This window comes from Hyperolius riggenbachi, chromosome 8, assembly GCF_040937935.1.
Source record: "Hyperolius riggenbachi isolate aHypRig1 chromosome 8, aHypRig1.pri, whole genome shotgun sequence".
NCBI classification, from domain to species: domain Eukaryota; kingdom Metazoa; phylum Chordata; class Amphibia; order Anura; family Hyperoliidae; genus Hyperolius; species Hyperolius riggenbachi.
The window spans coordinates 182,709,548-182,733,418 of NC_090653.1; the positions used below are offsets into that span (position 1 = coordinate 182,709,548).

Sequence of the window (23,871 nt, forward strand, 5' to 3'; positions counted from 1 at the left end):
CAGTCACACGAGTGAGTGTAATGGCCGCCGGACCCTGCCTTATATAAGGGGGGGAGGGTCGGGCTCCAGGGCTTAGTTTAGCCTGATTGGCTACAATGTGCCTGCTGACTGTGATTCAGAGGGTCAAAGTTGACCCTCATAGTGCATTATGGGGCGAACCGAAAAGTTAGGCAGGCGAACGCAAACCACCTAGGTTCGCCGGGAACCGTTCGCCGGCGAACCGTTCGCTACATCTCTGGCTAGTACAAGCACCACATCCGCTGCATTTGACACTTCGCAAGAGTTATTTGGTGGTGGTGGTGAAATCACTGATTCACAGCCACTACTGCAGCAACAAGAAGAAGGCGCAGGTACACCACCTCATACGTCTGAGTTAGGTGGCGATAGTATGGACGTAATGTGTGAGGAGGGGGATGATGAACCACCTGATGTTGGTGCAGCTGTGGAGGTGTCTGAGGAAAGCGAAGCTGGGCAGGAGGATTATGATGACGATTATACGGATGCCACGTATGTTCCCAATAGAGGAGATGACCAGGGGGACAGTTCAGAGGGGGAGTCAGAGAGGAGTAGGAGGAGACGAGTCCATGATAGAAGCAGAGGGAGCTCATCCTCAGAAACAGCTGGGGGCAGTGTCTGGCGCCATGTATCGCCAGCTATGGACACCCAGCCAACATGCCCTTCAACGTCAGCTGCTGATGCCACCGTAGTGCCATCACCCCAGGGGGGCTCAGCGGTTTGGACATTTTTTAACATGTGTGTCTCAGATCGGAGCAAAGCCATCTGTTGTCTCTGCCAGCAAAAATTGAGCCGTGGAAAGGCCAACTCTCACGTAGGGACAAGTGCCTTACGAAGGCACCTGGAGAAAAGGCACAAACAGCTATGGCAAGAACATCTGAGGAAAAGTAGCACCCAAAAGACAAGCCACCCTCCTTCTCCTCTTCCTCCTTCAGGTGCATCATCTTCTTCAGCCACTTTCTCCCTTGCACCTTCACAGCCACCCTCCTCCACACCGACTCTGCTCTTGAGCGGTTCCTTCTCCTCTGCCCACAGCAGTAGCCAGCTGTCCGTAAAGGAAGTATTTGAGCGTAAGAAGAAAATGTCTGCCAGTCACCCTCTTGCCTGGCGTCTGACAGCTAGCGTGGCAGAACTATTAGCTCGCCAGCTATTACCATACAAGCTGGTGGAGTCAGAGGCTTTCCGTAAATTTGTGGCCATTGGGACACCACAGTGGAAGATACCAGGCCGCAATTATTTTTCACAAATGGCCATACCCAAACTGTACCGTGCAGTTGAGAGGCAAGTGGTGTCATCTATTGCGAAGAGTGTTGGGTCAAGGGTCCACCTGACCACGGATGCCTGGTCTGCCATCTCCTCTCCGCCTGCTACATCCTCTTCACTGTCGTCATCCTCCTCCTCCTCCTTGGCTGGTGCCGCGATCTCCTCTCCAGCTACACAGCCCCCGCACCCCAGGGCCTATGCTGCATGCCAGGTACGACGGTGTCACGCAGTCCTAGACATGTCTTGCCCCAAAGCGAAGAGTCACACTGGAGCAGCTCTCCTGGCTGCTCTTAACAAACAGGTGGAGCAATGGCTGACTCCGCACCAGCTGGAGATCGGCAACGTGGTGTGTGACAACGGCAGCAAACTCATTTCCGCATTGAATTTAGGAAAGCTGACACATGTACCCTGCATGGCACATGTGCTGAATCTGGTCGTGCAAAGATTTGTGTCCAAGTGCCCAGGCTTAGAGGACGTCCTGAAGCAGGCCAGGAAGTTGTATGGGCATTTCAGGTGGTCTTACACGGCCATGGCACGCTTTGTGGACATTCAGCGTAGAAACAACTTGCCGGTGAGATGCCTCATTTGCGATAGCCCAACTCGCTGGAATTCCACCCTGCTCATGTTCTCTCGCCTGCTAGACCAGGAGAAAGCCGTCACCCAGTACCTGTATAATTACAGTAGAAGGACACAATCTGGGAAGATGGGGATGTTGTGGCCCAACAACTGGACACTGATGCGAAATGCATGCAGGATCATGCAGCCCTTTGAGGAGGTGACCAAACTGGGGAGTCAAGCTGAGGGCACCATCAGCGACTTGATCCCCTACGCTTACTTCCTGGAGCGTGCCGTGTGTAGAGTGGTGGATAAAGCTGTGGATGAGCGTGAACGAGAACAGTTACGGCAGGAGGAGTTGTGGGAGCAATTTTCATCCAAACCAGATGTTTCCTCAACACCTGCGGCAGCACAGAGGGGGGAAGAGTAGGAAGAAGAGGAGTCATGTGGGGAAGGAGAGGAGTCAGACTCGGATGATGATGATGAGGAAGGTATTTCTGTGGAGGAGGAAGAGGCGGCAGAAGAAGAACAACCGCAGCAGCCGTCACAGGGGGCTTCTGCTGCTCCACGTTCCCGTGGTATTGTTCGTGGCTTGGGGGAGGAAGAGGACTTGCGTGCCGTCACTGAGGAAGAGCAAGAGGAGATGGAGAGTACGTCTGCATCCAGCTTTGTGCAGATGGCCTCTTTCATGTTGTCCAGCCTGTTGAGGGACCCCCGTATCAAAAAACTCAAGGGGAATTACCTGTACTGGGTGGCCACGCTACTAGACCCTCGGTACAGGCACAAAGTGGCGGACCTGTTACCAACTCAACAGAAGGCGGAAAGGATGCAGCACTTGCAGAACGAGCTGGCAATGATGCTTTACAATGTGTTTAAGGGTGATGTGACAGCACAGGTACCACTGGCAGTAATCCTCCTTCTCCCAAGTCCACGCAGGCAAGGACAGGACGCTCCAGCAATCTCAGGGTGATGTCGGACATGCGGACATTCTTTAGTCCAACGCCTCGCCATAGTCCTTCCGGATCCACCCTCCACCAACGCCTGGACCGGCAGGTAGACGACTACCTGGCCTTGAGTGTGGATGTAGACTCTGCGAGCAGCGACGATGAACTCTTGAACTACTGGTTGCGCAGGCTTGAGCTGTGGCCAGAGCTGTCCCAATTTGCCATACAACTTCTCTCTTGCCCTGCCGCAAGCGTCCTGTAAGAAAGGACCTTCAGTGCAGCTGGAGGCATTGTCACTGAGAAGAGAAGTCGCTTAAGTCACGACAGTGTTCAGTACCTGACCTTTATCAAAATGAATGAAGCAAGGATCCCGGAGGGCTACTGCACGAACGAAGACTAAGTCAGTCCCCACACACAGCATCTCTGCCTGGAGGCCGCATGGCCTTCTCCGCCACCACCAACAGGGTCCAGGACTCTAGGAGGATTCCTGAATTTTTAAGGCCGTTGCTAGCAGCGGCCGCTATACTAATTTTTCTAGTGCGTGTACATGCCTGCCTAATTTTTCTGGCTGCACTGCGGGCAGCTGCAACAAAAAACCAAAAGGCATGTACATGTGCCCATCCCCCTTCGTGATCATTACCTTGCCACGGTGAAGGGGCTTGCATATCACAATGAAGCAATGACCGCTGGCTATTTGAGTGTCTCGGGTGGGGGTGGCACACAAAAGATAATAAGGTCGTTGCTTCATTGTGGTCAGACCAAATTTGATCAGCTGGACAGTCACTGTTGTTCTATCATTAAGCTACCACAGCCTGGCAACCATATGGGCTAGAAAACCGCCTTGGCCTACACTCTTGCCATGGTGCGCACCAGTCCAGCATGGCCGTCACTACGCAAACAGCCGTTTGCGGTGCGTTACACAGTGTGTTTGGTGTGTCAGTGTAGAGCAGTACTCTAATTACACTCCCTGATTGATGTATACACATGAAAGATGTTTTAAAGCACTTTAGGCCTGCAATTTAACATTCAATGTGATTTCTGCCCTTAAAACGCTGCTTTGCGTCAAATCCAGATTTTTCCCCGGGACTTTGGGCATGTATCCCACTCCGCCATGCCCCCCTCCAGGTGTTAAACCCTTTGAAACATGTTTTCCATCACTTTTGTGGCCAGCATTGAAGTCTTTTGCTGACTGTGATTCAGAGGGTCAAAGTTGACCCCATTGAAGTCTTTTGCGGTTCGCGAACTTTTCCGCGAACCAAACCTTCCGCGGAAGTTCGCGAACGGTGTTCGCGAACCGAAAATCGGAGGTTCGCGACATCACTACTCTCTACACATGGAGTCTAGGAGTTGTATGCCAAGTATTAATGATATATAATGAAACAGTTTTTATGTTGTTTGAAATTGTGTGTGCTACTGACTTTAGATTTTATACAACATGTGTGGCTGTGGCGGAGATGGTCCATTCTCTCATTGCTGGACCATGTGTCTGTGGCTAGGGGTGAAGCTTTGCCTTCCCCAGGGCACAGACAGAGGGTCCCCCATGAGATGATGGACTTTCTCTCCATCAGCCACACACCTCTCTCATAGCTTCCAGCCGTCCCTCTTTTGGAGGGACAGTCCCTCTTTGGGAGCCCTGTCCCTCTGTCCCTCTTTCCTCCTCATGTGTCCCTCTTTCAGGACTTAGTCCCTCTTTCTATGTAAATATATATATTTCTCTACTAAAAAATGTGTTTGATTGACTCTAAACTTTATTCCCATGCTTTCAATTGATATATTACTAATTTTAAAATGTTAATATGGAGGAAAATGAGCCAGGATAGAAAGGACCAGTGTGGTTTGAATTATAAAACAACATATTTTTCGATTAAATCTTTATGGTATGCGTGACTAGGGGTGTGGTGGGGGCGTGTGGCAGGAAATGATCAGGGGTGTGGCATAAGTGTCCCTCTTTTTCATCTCAAAAGGCTGTGAGGTATGCTCTCTCCTCTCAGGCTGACCTCCACTGGCTGAAACTGTGTGTGCTACTGTTTTATACAACATGTGTGGCTGTGGTGCAGATGGTCCATCCCCTCATGGCTGGACCATCTGTCTGTGGCTTGGGGTGAAGCTTTGCCTTCCCCAGGCTGCAGACAGAGGGTCCCCCATGAGGTGATGGACTTTCTCTTCATCAGCCACAGACCTCTCTCCTCTCAGGCTCACCTCCACTGCCTGCAACTGTGTGTCAGTTTTATAATGTTACATTATACAGTTAACATATTATTAATATTGAAAAGAAAACCATTGTTTAATGTAACTTTATTGTTTAAAAAATAAAATGTGTTATTCTTTAAAAACAAATTACAGTATTTTATTCAATGTGTCTTGCTTCCCCAAGGCCCACTATACCGGCATGCTTGTTCCCAAGGATTTTTCCAGGAACATGCATGTGGCTATTGCAGGTAATGGTTCCCACCCCCACAAATATTCAGCACCAGAATATGGACTATCATGCCATATTTTGCTGCTTCCTCAAGGCCCAGGAAGTACAAAGGTATTTACACTTCCTGCAGGCACATAACCAAGCCCTTTCTCTTTAAAAACACACACTTCCCGTAAAAGCCAGCTATAGCCCAGAAAACGCAACGCTCAGAAACGCTACGATCTGAAAGCTATTAAAAGCCTTTAAAGAGACACTGAAGCGAAAAAAAAAATTATGATATTATGATTTGTATGTGTAGTACAGCTAATAAATAAAACATTAAGATCAGATACATCAGTCTAATTGTTTCCAGTACAGGAAGAGTTCAGAAAATCCAGTTGTTATCTCTATACAAAAAAGCCATTAAGCTCTACGCCTTTCAAAGTCGTGGAGAGGGCTGTTTTCTGACTTTTATTATCTCAACTGTTATTTAACTATTTACTTTTTCTCTGCCAGAGGAGAGGTCATTAGTTCACAGACTGCTCTGAAAGAATAATTTTGAATGCTGAGTGTTGTGTAATCTGCACATATTATAGAATGATGCAATGTTAGAAAAAACACTACATACCTGAAAATAAAAATATCAGAATATTTTCTTTGCTGCTAATCTTCTAGTAATTATTCATAGTACACAACCAATTCATTATATCATATTTTTTCTTTCGCTTCAGTGTCTCTTTAAAAGCCATTAAAATATTAGCAGTTAAACACGGGTGGGTACTTATCCGTTAGCCGGGCGCATCCGGCAGGTGGCGCTAATCACTATTCCCCCTCCAGGCCGACATGGATAGTAGGGAAAGATGTAACTCTGGTGGACTTTTGTGGCCCTTAGAGGATGCGCCCGGCTAACGTTTGAACGCTGCATTTAAAAAACGCTCCGCAGACGCCCGTGTGAACCAGCCCTTTGATTGGCCAATTATTGACTCATTTTACTGCCTCCACATAGTATGAGGGTTTACCTACACAATCTGGTCATAGTATTCAATATCTGTTTACCTTCATACTGTAGTATGAATATAGAGGTAAATATGTGTGTATAGGTGGTAAATTGGTGAATCATAATTGAAAATGTGTACCAGGCATAAATGTGACCCAGCCCATTGATCAACATGAGCTGTCACATCTCATGCAGTTCTGTTTGTGGGAAAACTGTGTGCAGTATGTGACACCTGCCAGAGGGGAAAACCTGTATGATAATAATTGTGTACATAGTCTTGTGTATAGAATAAACATCGTGCAACTGTTATTTCACATTTTTGGGCTTCTTTATCCATATGTCAAAAAAGTGTATTCCACATTGAACATCATTTTAGAATTTAGCAGGAGGGTTCTAGGACCTGGGAGAGCAGAAATAGACACCTGCTGCTATACATCAACAAACTAGGCAGCTGGTGTGGAGAGGTGAAGCAAGGAAATAGGGTGGTGCTGTAAAGCGAGACCGAATCTGATTTTAAAATACGGAAATGAGAAAGAAACATTTTAAAAAAAGAAACAGCTTGTAAATCATTGTGGAATAAGCTGGCTGCAATGCATCGGACCTCTACTTTCTGCTTCATTATTTGCAGACTTTACTGAGATGATATAGCCGTCTTGTTGAAATGTATTTTCTTCAGAGAGCGTGCTGTCACAAGCAAGCGTCTATAGTATAGACAGCGTCAGCGCCTATCTATGTTCGAGAGTCATCAGGTCCTTACATCTTAACAGTATTCTGAGGCGATGGGTGACGTGTGCGGAACCACCAAGTGTAACCGAGAAGTGCAAGAAAATGGGGGAAAAATCTTAATAACGACAAAAACCCATCCTCCTTTCAGCATCCTAACGTCCACTTTCCTGTTTTGTGCAGAAACCGTGGCAGCTTGTGTAGTGTCTGCAGAGTACAGTCACACAGAAGATGCAGTGTGGATGTCCTTAACAATTGTATTCATGCTGGTTCCTGCTATCGTTGTGCAGCTCACTCTGACATTTATTCACAGGGACCTTGGGAGAGATCGCCCCCTTATCTTATTAATGCATTTACTGCAACTTGGGCCTGTGATCAGGTATAGTATCGACATTACTTTCTTTCTCTACCTGGTGGTTGAATATGGGAGGAGTAACTAACACACACAGCACAAGAGCATGGATGTGTTTGCTGCAGGTCCTTGATTGAAATTGTATTTCAGCAGTAACTTACAACAGTTTACTTTTTGCAAGAAACACTTTATTGCTGATTGCTTTGTTCTGTATGTGTTGATTAAGGACTTTCGCTCCAACTCTGATAGCCTTTCACAAAGTTCAACTTCAGCCCCTGCTGATTCCATTTTCCTGTTGTCAAATTTTAAATGATTTTCCCCACTGGGGCTTGTAGTACAAATTTTTAGTTGTATAAACTTGTAGCCAATTGATTTTAATTTACAACTCCACTAACTCCCTACAAATGTATCCTCATGCCTTATAAACATGCCAGACAGGGGGCCAGTGCACACCGAAAAGCGCTAGCGTAATTGCAAACGCTCAGCGCTTTTTGAAGTGATTTTTCAAGGCAATTCTAGGTATGTGCCTAGATATTTTCTATTTATGCCTATCGATTTTTGTAGCATTTTGTTTATGTACGGTACAGCTGCTAGTGTACTTTAGGGGACCCAGCAGGAAACCTCATAGGGAAATTTCGCTAACAGCACCCTCTCAAACTGTTAGGTGTCAGATAGGTTGTAGTAAACTACGCCCACACTATTCGGCCAATCACAACACTTTGTGCTGTAAGAGGGTGTTGTGATTGGATCACTATTGCCTATGAGGTTTCCTGCTGGGTCCCCTAAAGTGGACTATCATCCTGGTTTTGTTTTGGAAAATTGCCCTGATCTAGTGCTTTTCAGAGCGATTTTCCACTTTCGTGCACTTTACATTGAGGCTGAATCGCCTCAGAAATCAGCAGAAATGCTGCAGGATCTGAGTTTGCGTTTGGAAAAAAATCACAAAGCTCTGGTGTGATTCATCCCATTCTAATACATTAGCTAAGCGCTTTTTAAAGTGCTATCTTTTTAAAGTGCTCAGAGGCACTCTTGGTTTACACCAGCCCAGAAACAGGCGTACGTTAAAAAAGGGCGTCGGGGAAAAAAGGGCGCAGGGTTTTAAACGATAAGCATGAATAATGTTTAAAAAAAAATTGTACTATATTTTTAAAAATAATGTTTTATAAAGTTAGAAATCATTAAATAATGTGTATGAAATCAGCAATTGTAAAAACGTTAATCATAGTTACATAGTTACATAGTTATTTTGGTTGATAAAAGACATACGTCCACCGAGTTCAACCAGTATAAAGTACAACACCAGCCTGCTCCCTCACATATCCCTGTTGATCCAGAGGAAGGCGGAAAAAACCCTTACAAGGCATGGTCCAATTAGCCCCTAAAGGGAAAAATTCCTTCCCGACTCCAGATGGCAATCAGATAAAATCCCTGGATCAACATCATTAGGCATTACCTAGTAATTGTAGCCATGGATGTCTTTCAACGCAAGGAAAGCATCTAAGCCCCATTTAAATGCAGGTATAAAGTTTGCCATAACGACTTCCTGTGGCAATGCATTCCACATCTTAATCACTCTTACTGTAAAGAACCCTTTCCTAAATAAATGGCTAAAACGTTTTTCCTCCATGCGCAGATCATGTCCTCTAGTCCTTTGAGAAGGCCTAGGGACAAAAAGCTCATCCGCCAAGCTATTATATTGCCCTCTGATGTATTTATACATGTTAATCTTCCCTGTTTAAAAAGTGAAATGTATAATAACGTTTTATAAAAGATTAATAAGAATTTTACTAAAACTATACCTAACCCTACTCTCACACAGAACCCTCCCTCTACCTACCCCTAGCCCTTTTTTCCTGTTGGGCACCCATTAAACGATATTTATTATGGGAGTGAATGGTGGCGCCCTTTTTGTCCACCTGGCTCATGCGCCCAAATTTCTTGCCTCCCAGAAACAGAGCCTTTATACGTGTTGGCCATAACAGCGGGCTGAAGTTAACTTACCCTTTGGCCGCTGTGCTTTGAGCCTCATTCCAATACTTTTGGCATTGGACTACTTTAGGGGACCCAATGGAAATCCCAGTAGATAATGTCTCCCTGCCTGTTCAAGACAAACTCGCTATATTTGGGTGCAACCACTAATTTATAAGAATTAGGAAACCAATGGGGAAACACTAACGCTATGTTTGCATACCTGGTCTATTGTACCTTCAAGCACGGTGCTCACTTCGGCTACCCCCTCCGCTCACAAAACTTTACTAAACCTAGTCTGATGTTGGCATGGATAGTAACTCCTGTTGGGTCCCCTTTTTCGTACAAATGAAAGAGTACATTTGTCTATAGAGAATCCTTCTGGGTCCCCTAATGTAGACTAGCACCATACTTCCTCCTGCACAGCTGGAAGAAGTGAGTATCAGTTCTTATATACAATGTGTCATAGAGCACAGTGGTCAGAGTTGGCAACATGGGTGAGGGAACTCTCTCCGCTGTGGCGTGCATGTATAAAGACTTACACATACGCAGTAGCATGGACCCATTCGGGCTCAGCTTCTTCCGCCAGGGCTGGTCTGTGCTAGTGTGTATGCATGAGCCATCAACGAGTGGCTTTTTGGGTGTCCCCGCGCTGGAATGGGCCTGTGGAGGAGAATGGGGGAAGCCTCTCCAGGATCCAGAGGCTTTCCCCTCCTGATGGGAGCACCACATAGGGGCACTTTTTTTCCATGCATGTAAACCGTTAGTTCAGCTTTAGGCCAGTAACCCACTAGGAGCGATTTCTAATTGCTAGTGATTTGAAAAAGCTCTTGCTAATGCAATGCTATGGGGGATTTTTATAAAATCACATCGCTCAAGTGGGATCACACCCATAGCATTACGTTAGCAAGAGTTTTCAAATCGCAAAGTAGGTTTCTGGCCTTACACTTGTTGGGAGTAGTGTTGGGCGAACAGTGTTCGCCACTGTTCGGGTTCTGCAGAACATCACCCTGTTCGGGTGATGTTCGAGTTCGACCGAACACCTGATGGTGTTCGGCCAAACTGTTCGGCCATATGGCCGAACTAAGAGCGCATGGCCGAACGTTACCCGAACGTTCGGCTAGCGCTGTGATTGGCCGAACGGGTCACGTGTAGTGTTGGGCGAACATCTAGATGTTCGGGTTCAGGCCGAACATGGCCACGATGTTCGGGTGTTCGAGCCGAACTCCGAACATAATGGAAGTCAATGGGGACCCGAACTTTCGTGCTTTGTAAAGCCTCCTTACATGCTACATACCCCAAATTTACAGGGTATGTGCACATTAGGAGTGGGTACAAGAGGGAAATTTTTTTTAGCAAAAAGAGCTTATAGTTTTTGAGAAAATCGATTTTAAAGTTTCAAAGGGAAAACTGTCTTTTAAATGCGGGAAATGTCTGTTTTCTTTGCACAGGTAACATGCTTTTTGTCGGCATGCAGTCATAAATGTAATACATATAAGAGGTTCCAGGAAAAGGGACCGGTAACGCTAACCCAGCAGCAGCACACGTGATGGAACAGGAGGAGGGTGGCGCAGGAGGAGAAGGCCACGCTTTGAGACACAACAACCCAGGCCTTGCATGAGGACAAGAAGCGTGCGGATAGCAATTTGCATTTTGTCGCCATGCAGTCATAAATGTAATACAGATGAGAGGTTCAATAAACAGGGACCGGAAACACTAACCCATCACAGATGTTCATTGTTCATGTTACTTGGTTGGGGTCCGGGAGTGTTGCGTAGTCGTTTCCAATGCAGGATTGATTCATTTTAATTTGAGTCAGACGGTCTGCATTTTCTGTGGAGAGGCGGATACGCCGATCTGTGACGATGCCTTCGGCAGCACTGAAACAGCGTTCCGACATAACGCTGGCTGCCGGGCAAGCCAGCACCTCTATTGCGTACATTGCCAGTTTGTGCCAGGTGTCTAGCTTCGATACCCAATAGTTGAAGGGTGCAGATGGATTGTTCAACACAGCTATGCCATCTGACATGTAGTCCTTGACCATCTTCTCCAGGCGATCGGTGTTGGAGGTGGATCTGCACGCTTGCTGTTCTGTGTGCTGCTGCATGGGTGTCAGAAAATTTTCCCACTCCAAGGACACTGCCGATACCATTCCCTTTCGGGCACTAGCTGCGGCTTGTGTTGTTTGCTGCCCTCCTGGTCGTCCTGGGTTTGCGGAAGTCAGTCTGTCGGCGTACAACTGACTAGAGGAGGGGGAGGATGTCAATCTCCTCTCTAAAGTCTCCACAAGGGCCTGCTGGTATTCTTCCATTTTGACCTGTCTGACTCTTTCTTCAAGCAGTTTTGGAACATTGTGTTTGTACCGTGGATCCAGAAGGGTATAAACCCAGTAATTGGTGTTGTCCAGAATGCGCACAATGCGTGGGTCGCGTTCAATGCAGTCCTAGGCCGAAGAGGTCATAGCCTAGGGTCACAAAAACCTGTTTATTTGGGCAATTTCAATGGTGGCGAGTCTGACGTACATAAATCGCAGCAATGGCCGTTAGCAACGTCTGAATCTCACGAAATGTCTCATGCAGGTAGAAGACATATTGTTAGACTTGGGCTCCAAAGATGGGTTCCCTACATCTCTGCAAACCAGAGCTACAGGGCTCCAAATTTGGTAAAATCCCCCATAGGCTTTCATTGCCTCCTATTTACAGTTCCAAAATCTCACATCTTTTCAAAGGGCAATTGCTCAGCAGTGGCAAATTTTCTAGCATTGTAGGAACTGTTAGGGGGATCATAACTGGTGAGTTTCGGGCCCCTAGGCCGAAGAGGTCATAGCCTAGGGTCACAAAAACCTGTTTATTTGGGCTATTTCAATGGTAGTGATGGTGACGTACATAAATCTCAGCCATGGCCGTTAGCAACGTCTGAATTTCACGAAATGTCTCATGCAGGTAGACATATTGTTAGACTTGGATTCCAAAGATGGGGTCCCTACATCTCTGCAAACCAGAGTTACAGGGGTCCAAAATTGGTAAAAATCCCCCATAGGCTTTCATTGCCTCCCTATTTCACTTTCAAAAATCTCACATCTTTTCAAAGGGCAATGGCTCAGCAGTACCAAATTTTCTAGCATTGTAGGGACTCTTAGGGGGATCATGACTGGTGAGTTTTGCCACTGCTGAGCCATTGCCCTTTGAAATGGTGTGAGATTTTGGAACGGTAAATAGTAGGCCCAATGAAAGCCTATGGGGGATTTTACCAATTTTGGACCCCTGTAAGTAACTCTGGTTTGCAGAGATGTAGGGACCCCATCTTTGGAATCCAAGTCTAACAATATGTCTTCTACCTGCATGAGACATTTCGTGAAATTCAGACGTTGCTAACGGCCATGGCTGAGATTTATGTACGTCACCATCACTACCATTGAAATAGCCCAAATAAACAGGTTTTTGTGACCCTAGGCTATGACCTCTTCGGCGTAGGGGCCCGAAACTCACCAGTCATGTTCCCCCTAAGGGTCCCTACAATGCTAGAAAATTTGCCACTGCTGAGCAATTGCCCTTTGAAAAGATGTGAGATTTTGGAACTGTAAATAGGAGGCCCAATGAAAGCCTATGGGGGATTTTACTAAATTTGGAGCCCTGTAACTCTGGTTTGCAGAGATGTAGGGAACCCATCTTTGGAGCCCAAGTCTAACAATATGTCTTCTACCTGCATGAGACATTTCGTGAAATTCAGACGTTGCTAACGGCCATGGCTGAGATTTATGTACGTCAGCATCACTACCATTGAAATTGCCCAAATAAACAGGTTTTTGTGACCCTAGGCTATGACCTCTTCGGCCTAGGACTGCATTGAACGCGACCCACGCATTGTGCGCATTCTGGACAACACCAATTAATGGGTTTATACCCTTCTGGATCCACGGTACAAACACAATGTTCCAAAACTGCTTGAAGAAAGAGTCAGACAGGTCAAAATGGAAATATACCAGCAGGCCCTTGTGGAGACTTTAGAGAGGAGATTGACATCCTCCCCCTCCTCTAGCCAGTTGTACGCCGACAGACTGACTTCCGCAAACCCAGGACGACACCTGGCACAAACTGGCAATGTACGCAATAGAGGTGCTGGCTTGCCCGGCAGCCAGCGTTATGTCGGAACGCTGTTTCAGTGCTGCCGGAGGCATCGTCGCAGATCGGCGTATCCGCCTCTCCACAGAAAATGCAGACCGTCTGACTCAAATTAAAATGAATCAATCCTGGATTGGAAACGACTACGCAACACTCCCGGACCCCAACCAAGTAACATGAACAATGAACATCTGTGATGGGTTAGCGTTTCCGGTCCCTGTTTATTGAACCTCTCATCTGTATTACATTTATGACTGCATGGCGACAAAATGCAAATTGCTATCCGCACGCTTCTTGTCCTCATGCAAGGCCTGGGTTGTTGTGTCTCAAAGCGTGGCCTTCTCCTCCTGCGCCACCCTCCTCCTGTTCCATCACGTGTGCTGCTGCTGGGTTAGCGTTACCGGTCCCTTTTCCTGGAACCTCTTATATGTATTACATTTATGACTGCATGGTGACAAAAAGCATGTTACCTGTGCAAAGAAACATGACATTTCCCGCATTTAAAAGACAGTTTTCCCTTTGAAACTTTAAAATCGATTTTTCTCAAACTATAAGCTCTTTTTGCTAAATTTTTTTCCCTCTTGTACCCACTCCCAATGTGCACATACCCTGTAAATCTGGGGTATGTAGCATGTAAGGAGGCTTTACAAAGCACGAAAGTTCGGGTCCCCATTGACTTCCATTATGTTCGGAGTTCGGCGCGAACACCCGAACATCGCGGCGATGTTCGGCGAACGTTCGCGAACCCGAACATCTAGGTGTTCGCCCAACACTAGTTGGGAGCAGTGCACACACCACATCACATCACTGAAATAAGGCTTCATATGACCCTGGGCCATGGTGAAGCGACAGGGTCATATGCAGAGGCTATGGTTAGTGACTTACTCCCTGCTAGGCAGGAAGTACATCACTTGGATTCCTGTCAGTCTGTGCATGTGCACCATGCTTTTGTTCGGCACACTGCCTGCTTCAACCATTGACTAGCATTACTGCATAATCCGTGTGGTAAGCGTGGTTCATGCGGTGAAAAGATGCAGCCTTTGCATTAGATCAGATGCTCTTGGTGCATCACACTGCACCACATTAACTCTGCAAGGCGCATTGACATACATTGCAATCGAGGCACCTTGAGTGAAGAAAGGTTAACCCAATGCAGGCTCACAATGCCAGTGTGCAAGGGCCCTAACGTTCTCTATAGGCACTTAGTTGCACAGTTTGTTACTGACTGTGTGAAAGCTCCTTAAAGAACTGTTAACATACACGCCCTAGAAGAAATTTGTTTGAAGCGGACAATAACAACCACCTCTGCTGTGAATCCAGCATGTGTACAGTGGCCCTGGATGTCCATCAACTCAGGCAGGCAGTGATCAGCCTGGTGGATTGACTCAATTGAGCATTGGCGATGAACATTGTTCTTCCCACTCATCCAGCCTGCCATGTGACATCACTCGTGCGCCTCTCTGTTTGACCCTTCTTTTTACGCATAGCAACAGAACACATCACAGCAGGCTAACAAAGCGTTTGTATAGCTCCAACCCTGCAATGCCACCCAAGATTATACCGATAGTGATGCCTGAACAGTTCACGAGGAGTACAGTTTGAACTTCTGGCGGTCGCATTTAATGCAAACTTTTTTGTTAAAAGTTTCCATTCGCATTTAACATTAACATTTAACATGTTAAAGAGGACAATGGGAACAAGAGGACATTTTTCTTCAAACAGCCCTTGTAGTTCTGGAGAAAATCAATTTTAATTTAAGGGAAAAAGTCTATATTTAAATGTGGTAAAATGACAGATAATGTATTAACGTGTATAAATATACTATATATTTCACTAATATAAATATGGTAAAGTTTGGATGTTTGTTACTCAATCACGCAACAATGGCTGAACGGATTTGAATGACATTTGGCACACACATGGTACAATACCTGGAATAACATATAGGATATTTTTTATCCCCATAACCAAAAAGTGGGCGGAGACAAATACAAATTTCACAGCGAAAATTTAAACTGCAGCCATTCTTACACTGTTAATAATAGGGTACTCAAACTTTGCACAGTTGGTCACTGGGTGACTGGGATTAATATTCAGAAATGTGGGTGGAGCCTACATAAGTCATCAAAATTCACCTATTGGTTTTCAAGGGGAATATTTAATTGCTGCCATTCTTGCACTGTTAGTGGCACAAGCCTCAAACCTGGTTCAGTTGGTCATTGGGTGACTGGGATTCAGAAAAGAGGAGGGGGTGCACAGCCAATCAGATTTGTTTAATTTCAATGCAAATTATTGATGGCAAAGACCACAAAGCTCACAAACTAGGTCATTGAGTAATTGTGTGCTAGGGTTAGAAAAAGTGGGCGGAGCCAACACCAGCCAAATACATACCCGGGCAACGCCAGGCCATCAGCTAGTATGTGTGTGTATGTAACAAAAACCAGGGGAAAAAAATACTCAACATGGTGCATCCATGGTACAGGGGCGTCTTGTGGATCTTCTACCCTCCCCAATTATTATGTCCCTCCTTATACCTCTTGTGTTCCTGTGCCCCCTTTGTACCTTTAGTGTCTCCCTTGTGTCATCCTCTGTCCCCCTTATGTTCTTGTTTATCCCCCTGTGTCCCCACTGCTGCCCCATCCCCCGGTCCTCCTCTATCATGTCCCCCTGTGTTCTGCAGCTGTCCTGTCCCCCTCTATCTTGTCCTCCTGTGTCCTGCTGCTGTCCCGATCGCCTCTATTCTGTGCCTGTCCCCCTTATGTTCTTGTTTATCCCCATGTCCACGCTGCTGCCCGTCCCCCTGTCCTTCTCTATCATGTCCCCGTGTGTTCTGCAGCAGTCCTGTCCCCCTCTATCTTGTCCCCCTGTGTCTTGTCCCCCTGTCCTCTTCTATCTTGTCCTGCTGCTGTCCCGACCTCCTCTATTCTGTGCCCATTTCCCCCTGTCCTCATCTATCTTGTCCCTTGTGTCCCAACCCTCAGTCCTCCTCAATTTTGTCCCCTGTGTCCCTGTGACTGTCCTATCCCTCTGTCCTCATCTATTTTGTCCCTGCGGCTGTCCCGACCCCCTCTGACTCTTTGTCCTATGGGGAGTGTGCAAGCGGCTTACCGCTGCAGCTAGTGATGGTCAGCGGTGAGCATCCAGGGAAAAGCCGCGGGGGAGACCGTGCTCACTGAGGACATTTCCATCCCTTCAGTTCTGCTGACGTAAAAGATCGGGGCTTACCACTGCAGGCTAGAGGTGATAAGCGGTAATCCTCCGGGGAAAAGTCGCTTGGGTGTCCGTGCACGCTGCCTTATGTTTTTCTACCTTCACTTCCGCCTTGGTGTTGTAAGCGTAAGTGAAGGCAGAAAAACATTAGGCAGCTTACACGGACACTCACGCAGCTTTTCCTCGGAGGCTTAGTAAGCCCCGATCTATTAAGTCAGTAGAACTGAAGGGATGGAAATATCCTCAGCGTGCATGGACTCCCCCGCCGCAGCTTTTCCCTGGAGGCTCACCACTGACCATCACTAGGCTGCAGCAGTAAGCCACTTGCACACTCCCCACGGGACACAGAGTCAGAGGGGGTCTGGACAGCCGCGGGGACAAAATAGATGAGGACAGAGGGATGGGACACACACAGGGACAGAATAGAGGAGGACAAGGGGGAGCGGGATGCGGGGGGGGGGGGGGGGGGGCACATTAACGCGTGGATTCCCAGTGGAGGGACACCTGGTGCTGGGTAGCATTTGGACCATAAGACGCAGGCACTTTTCCCCCCATGTTTGGTCCGAAAAATATGGTGTATATTTTAATCGTCATGATTTTCCTGTATAAATCGTTGGTTGTTACAGTAAAAAATTTCAGGGAAATATATCATATAGGAGACACACACAGTGACATTTGAGAAGTGAAATGAAGTTTGTTGGATTTACATAAAGTGTGCAATAATTGTTTGAACAAAATTAGGCAGGTACATACATTTGGGCACCTCAAAAAAGAAATGAAATCAATATTTAGTAGATCCTCCTTTTGCAGAAATTACAGCCTTTAAACACTCCCTGTAGGTACCAATGAGAGTAAGGATTCTGATTGAAGATATTTTGGACCATTCCTCTTTACAAAACATCTCTAGTTCATTCAGGTCTGATGGCTTCCGAGCATGGACAGCTCTCTTTAACTCACACCACAAATTTTCAATTCTATTCAAGTCTGGGGACTGAGATGGCCATTCCAGAATGTTGTACTTGTTCCTCTGCATGAATGCCTTAGTGGATTTTAAGCACTGTTTAGGGTCATTGTCTTGTTGAAAGATCCAGCCCCAGCGCTGCTTCAGCTTTGTCACTGATTCCTGGACATTGGTCTCCAGAATCTGCTGATAATGAGTAGAGATGACCCGAACCTCCGAGGTTTAGGTTCGCGAACCGCAATAGACTTCAATGGGGAGGTGAACTTTGAAAACTAGAAACACTTATACTGGCCAGAAAAGTGATGGAAAAGATGTTTCAAGGGGTCTAACACCTGGAGGAGGGCATGGCGGAGTGGGATAGACGCCAAAAGTCCCTGGACAAAATCTGGATTTGACGCAAAGTAGCATTTTAAGGGCAGAAATCACATTGAATGCTAAATTGCAGGCCTAAAGTGCTTTAACCCTCTGGGCGATACAATTATATCGCCCAAGAGGTGGCGCAGCACTATTTTTTAATTTTTTTTATTTTTTAAATCATGTAGCGAGCCCAGGGCTCGCTACATGATAGCCGCAGCGCAGCGGCATCCCCCCACTCACTCCGATCGCCTTCGGCGATCAGAGTAAGCAGGAAATCCCGTTCAGAACGGGATTTCCTGCTGGGCTTCCCTGGTCGCCATGGCGACGGGGCGGGATGACGTCACCGACGTCATGGACGTCGTGACGTCATAGGGAGTTCCGATCCACCCCTCAGCGCTGCCTGGCACTGATTGGCCAGGCTGCGCAAGGGGTTGGGGAGGGGGGGGGGCTGCGCGGAACGGCGGGTAGCGGCGGATCGGCGGCGAGCGGCGGCGATCGGAAGTTACACGCAGCTAGCAAAGTGCTAGCTGAGTGTAACAAAAAAAAAATTATGCAAATCGGCCCAGCGGGGCCTGAGAAATCCTCCTGCGCGACATACCCCGAGCTCAGCTCGGGATTATCGCTCAGGAGGTTAAAACATCTTGCGTGTATACATCAACCAGGGAGTGTAATTAGAGTACTGCTTCACACCGACACACCAAACTCACTGTGTAACGCACTGCAAACAGCTGTTTGTGTAGTGACGGTCGTGCTGTACTGGTGCGCACCATGACGAGAGTGCAGGTGATAGCGGTTTTCCAGCCCATATAGTCGGGCTGTGGTAGCTGAATGACAGAACAGTGACTGTCCAGCTGATCAAATCTGGTCTGTCCACAATGAAGCAACAAACTTATTATCTTTGGTGTGCCACCCCCTAGACACTCATATAGCCAGCGGTCATTGCTTCATTGTGATATGCAAGCCCCTTCACCGCGGCAATGTAATGATCACGAAGGGGAATTGGCACATGTACATGCCTTTTGTTCTGTTGCAGCTGCAGTGCAGCCAGAAAAATTAGGCAGGCATGTACACGCACCAGAAAAATTAGTATAGCGGCCGCTGCTAGCAGCGGCCTTAAAAATTCAGGAATCCGCCTAGAGTACTGGACCCTGTTGGTGGTGGCGGAGAAGGCAGTCAAGCAGCCTGCGGGCAGAGGTGCTGTGTGGGGAGCGACTTAGTCTTGGGGCAGGCAGCCAGTCACATGGCGTGCAGGCAGAGATGCTGTGTGTGGGGACTGACTTTGTCTTCGGGTGGGCAGTAGCCCTCCGGGATCCATGCCTCATTCATTTTGATAAAGGTGAGGTACTGAACACTTTTGTGACTTAGGCGACTTCTCAGTGACAATGCCTCCAGCTGCGCTGAAGGTCCTTTCTGACAGGAGGCTTGAGGCAGGGCAAGACAGAAGTTGGATGGCAAATTGGGACAGCTCTGGCTACAGGTCAAGCCTGCGCACCCAGTAGTCCAAGGGTTCATCGCTGCTTACAGTGTTTACATCCACACTTAAGGCCAGGTAGTCGGCTACCTGCCGGTCCAGGCGTTGGTGGAGGGTGGATCCGGAAGTGCTAAGGCGAGGCGTTGGACTAAAGAATATCTGCATGTCCGACATCACCATGAGATCGCTGGAGCGTCCTGTCCTTGCCTGCATGGACATGGGAGGAGGATTGCTGGCAGTGGTACCTTTATTGCGTTGTGCTGTGACATTACCCTTAAACGCATTGTAAAGCATAGTTGCCAGCTTGTTCTGCATGTGCAGCATCCTTTCTGCCTTCAGGTGAGTTGGTAACATGTCCGCCAATTTGTGCCTATACCGAGGGTCTAGTAGTGTGGCCACCCAGTACAGGTCATTCCCCTTGAGTTTTTTTTATACGGGGGTCCCTCAACAAGCTGGACAGCAGCAAGAAAGATGCCATCTGCACAAATTTGGATCCAGACGTACTATCCATCGCCTCTTGCTCTTCCTCAGTGACGTCAGGTAAGTTCTCCTCCCCCCCCCCCCCCCCCCCCCAGCCATGAACAGTACCACGGGAACGTCGAGCAGCACAAGCCCCCTGCGACACCTGCTGCGGTTGTTCTTCTTCCGCCGCCTCCTCCTCCACCCAGTACAGGTCATTCCCCTTGAGTTTTTTTATACGGGGGTCCCTCAACAAGCTGGACAGCAGCATGAAAGATGCCATCTGCACAAATTTGGATCCAGACGTACTATCCATCGCCTCTTGCTTTTCCTCAGTGACGTCAGGTAAGTTCTCCTCCCCCCCCCCCCCCCCCCCCCAGCCATGAACAGTACCACGGGAACGTCGAGCAGCACAAGCCCCCTGCGACACCTGCTGTGGTTGTTCTTCTTCCGCCGCCTCCTCCTCCACCTCCAAAGAAACCCCTTCCTCATCATCCAAGTGTGACTCCTCTTCCCCACACAACTCTTCCTCCTCCTCCCCCCTCTGTGCTGCCGCAGGTGTTAAGGAAACATCTTGTTCTGATGAAAATTGCTCCCACAACTGTTCCTCCCATAACTGTTCCTTTTCACGCTCCTCCACAGCTTGATCCACCACTCTATGCATGGCACACTCCAGGAAGTAAGCGTACGGGATCAAGTCGCTGATGGTGCCTTCACTGCGACTCACCAGGTTGGTCCCCTCCTCAAACATCCCCACCTCCCCAGATTGTGTCCGTTTACTGTAATTGTAGAGGTACTGGGTGACGAGCTTTCTCCTGTTCTAGCAGGCGAGAGAACATGACCAGGGTCTGGCTATCACATATCAAGCGTCTCACCGGCAAGTTGTTTCTCCACTGAATGTCCGCAAAGCGTGCCATGGCTGTGTAAGACCACCTGAAATGCCCACACAACTTCCTGGCCTGCTTCAGGATGTCCTCTAAGCCTGGGTACGTTGATACAAATCTTTAAATGACTAGATTCAGCACATGTGCCATGCAGGGTACATGTGTCAGCTTTCCCAAATTCAAAGCGGAAAGGAGATTGCTGCTGTTGTCCCACACCATGTTGCCAATCTCCAGCTGGTGCGGGGTCAGCCATAGAGATGGGCCGAACGGTTCACCGGCGAACGGTTCCAGGCGAACTTTGGGGGTTCGAGTTCGCCTGCATCAGGCGAACTTTTGCGGAAGTTCGATTCGCCCCATAATGCTGTATTGAGAAAAATGTTTAGCCTTCATTTCACTGTCAGCAGACATGTTATTGTCAAACACACTGCTTTCAGTGCTAGAGAACCCACCCACCCTCCCTTCAAGCTAGGTCCTTTATACCATTTGACTCAGTTGTCTGGCTACACTAATTAGTTATGGGACAGCTGCTACACACTCTGCTAGGGAGATTTTAATTGGCCACCCTCTACCCTTCTACCTATTCCCTCCTACCGGAGGGAGGAGGGTCTCTTCTGCCAGGGAATTATACTATTTTAAAAACCAGTATACATCATACCATAGCTGGGAATACATACATGAGTACACATCATACCATAGCTGGGGATACATACATGAGTATACATCATACCATAGCTGGGAATCGAACCCAGATCTCACTGTGTGGTGGGCACGTCACCCTAAGCACTGTACCACTACAGAAGTAAGTGAAGCTAGCCTAAAATTTAACATTTATGCTCAATGCAATAGAACCATTAGGTTGCTTAAAGGAGAACTGTAGTGAGAGGTATATGGAGGCTGCCATATTGATTTCCTTTTAACCACCCTGGCGTTCTATTAAGATCGCCAGGGCGGCTGCGGGAGGGTTTTTTTTAAATAAAAAAAAAACTATTTCATGCAGCCAACTGAAAGTTGGCTGCATGAAAGCCCACTAGAGGGCGCTCCGGAGGCGTTCTTCTGATCGCCTCCGGCGGCCAGAAGTAACACGGAAGGCCGCAATGAGCGGCCTTCCGTGTTTTGCTTACTTCGTCGCCATGGCGACGAGCGGAGTGACGTCATGGACGTCAGCCGACGTCCTGACGTCAGCCGCCTCCGATCCAGCCCTTAGCGCTGGCCGGAACTTTTTGTTCCGGCTACGCTGGGCTCAGGAGGCTGGGGGTACCCTCTTTCGCCGCTGCACGCGGCGGATCGCCGCAGAGCGGCGGCGATCAGGCAGCACACGCGGCTGGCAAAGTGTCGGCTGCGTGTGCTGCACTTTATTTGACGAAAATCGGCCCAGCAGGGCCTGAGCGGCAGCCTCCGGCGGTGATGGACGAGCTGAGCTCGTCCATACCGCCCGGCTGGTTAAGCTATACCAGTTGCCTGGCAGCCCTGCTGATCTATTTGACTGCAGTAATAATAATAATCCAAACATTTGTATAGTGCTTTTCTCCTGTCGGACTCAAAGCGCTCAAGATCTGCAAGCCACAGGGACGCGCTCAAGAGGCCACCCTGCAGTGTTAGGGAGTCTTGCCTTGAACTCCTTACTGAATAGGTACTTGACCTAGCCAGGATTCAAACCCTGGTCTCCCATGTCAAAGGCAGAGCCCTTAACCAGTACACTATCCAGCCACTGTAGTGTGAATCACACCAGAAACAAGCATGCAGCTAATCTTGTCAGATCTTACAAAAATGTCAAACACCAGATCATACCATAGCTGGGAATCGAACCCAGATCTCACTGTGTGGTGGGCACGTCACCCTAAGCACTGTACCACTACAGAAGTAAGTGAAGCTAGCCTAAAATTTAACATTTATGCTCAATGCAATAGAACCATTAGGTTGCTTAAAGGGAAGGTCCAAGTAAAAAAAAAAAAATGAGATTCACTTACCTGGGGCTTCTACCAGCCCCATGCAGCCATCCTGTGCCCTCGTAGTCACTTACTGCTGCTCCAGTCCCCCGCTGGAAGCTTTCTGACCTCGGAGGTCAGGGCCAAATTGCGTACATTTTTACACATTCCCGCTAGTGCAGGATCATTAACGCATAAATTTTTACGCGTTAGTGGTGAAACGCGTACATTTTTGTTCCTGCACTAGCTGGAATGCGTAAAAATGTATGCAATGTGGCCCTGACTTTCGAGGTCAGAAAGCTGCCAGCGGGGGACTGGAGCAGCAGTGAGTGACTACAAGGGCACAGGATGGCTACATGGGGCTGGTAGAAGCCCCAGGTAAGTGAATCTCATTTTTTTTTTCCTTGAACCTTCCCTTTAAAGGAGAACTGTAGTGAGAGGTATATGGAGGCTGCCATATTGATTTCCTTTTAAGCTATACCAGTTGCCTGGCAGCCCTGCTGATCTATTTGGCTGCAGTAGTGTGAATCACACCAGAAACAAGCATGCAGCTAATCTTGTCAGATCTTAGAAAAATGTCAAACACCAGGTCATACCATAGCTGGGAATTGAACCCAGATCTCACTGTGTGGTGGGCACGTCACCCTAAGCACTGTACCACTACAGAAGTAAGTGAAGCTAGCCTAAAATTTAACATTTATGCTCAATGCAATAGAACCATTAGGTTGCTTAAAGGAGTACTGTAGTGAAAGGTATATGGAGGCTACCATATTGATTTCCTTTTAAGCAATACCAGTTACCTGGCTATCCTGCAGATCCTCTGCCTCCAATACTTTTAGCCCTAGACCCTGAACAAGCATGCAGCAGATCTGGTGTTTGACATTTTTGTAAGATCTGACAAGATTAGCTGCATGCTTGTTTCTGGTGTGATTCACACTACAGTGGCTGGATAGTGTACTGGTTAAGGGCTCTGCCTTTGACATGGGAGACCAGGGTTTGAATCCTGGCTAGGTCAAGTACCTATTCAGTAAGGAGTTCAAGGCAAGACTCCCTAACACTGCAGGGTGGCCTCTTGAGCGCGTCCCTGTGGCTTGCAGATCTTGAGCGCTTTGAGTCCGACAGGAGAAAAGCACTATACAAATGTTTGGATTATTATTATTACTGCAGTCAAATAGATCAGCAGGGCTGCCAGGCAACTGGTATAGCTTAAAAGGAAATCAATATGGCAGCCTCCATATACCTCTCACTACAGTTCTCCTTTAAGCAAC

General features: G+C 47.6%; 1 protein-coding gene across 2 annotated transcripts in view; it reads left to right on the top strand.

Annotated features, from left to right (window-relative positions):
• The window catches only part of LOC137527493 (endoplasmic reticulum membrane adapter protein XK-like), a 215,067-nt gene that overhangs the window by 29,450 nt on the left and 161,746 nt on the right, over positions 1-23,871 (top strand). The window contains exon 2 of one of the 2 annotated variants that reach the window (XM_068248010.1): positions 7,079-7,274. In XM_068248010.1, coding sequence (XP_068104111.1) covers positions 7,138-7,274 — 137 coding nt within the window. In that variant the 5' untranslated portion in view covers positions 7,079-7,137. Of the gene's footprint in view, positions 1-6,611; positions 7,275-23,871 lie in introns of those variants that run through there. The other variant, XM_068248008.1, reaches the window with a different exon arrangement.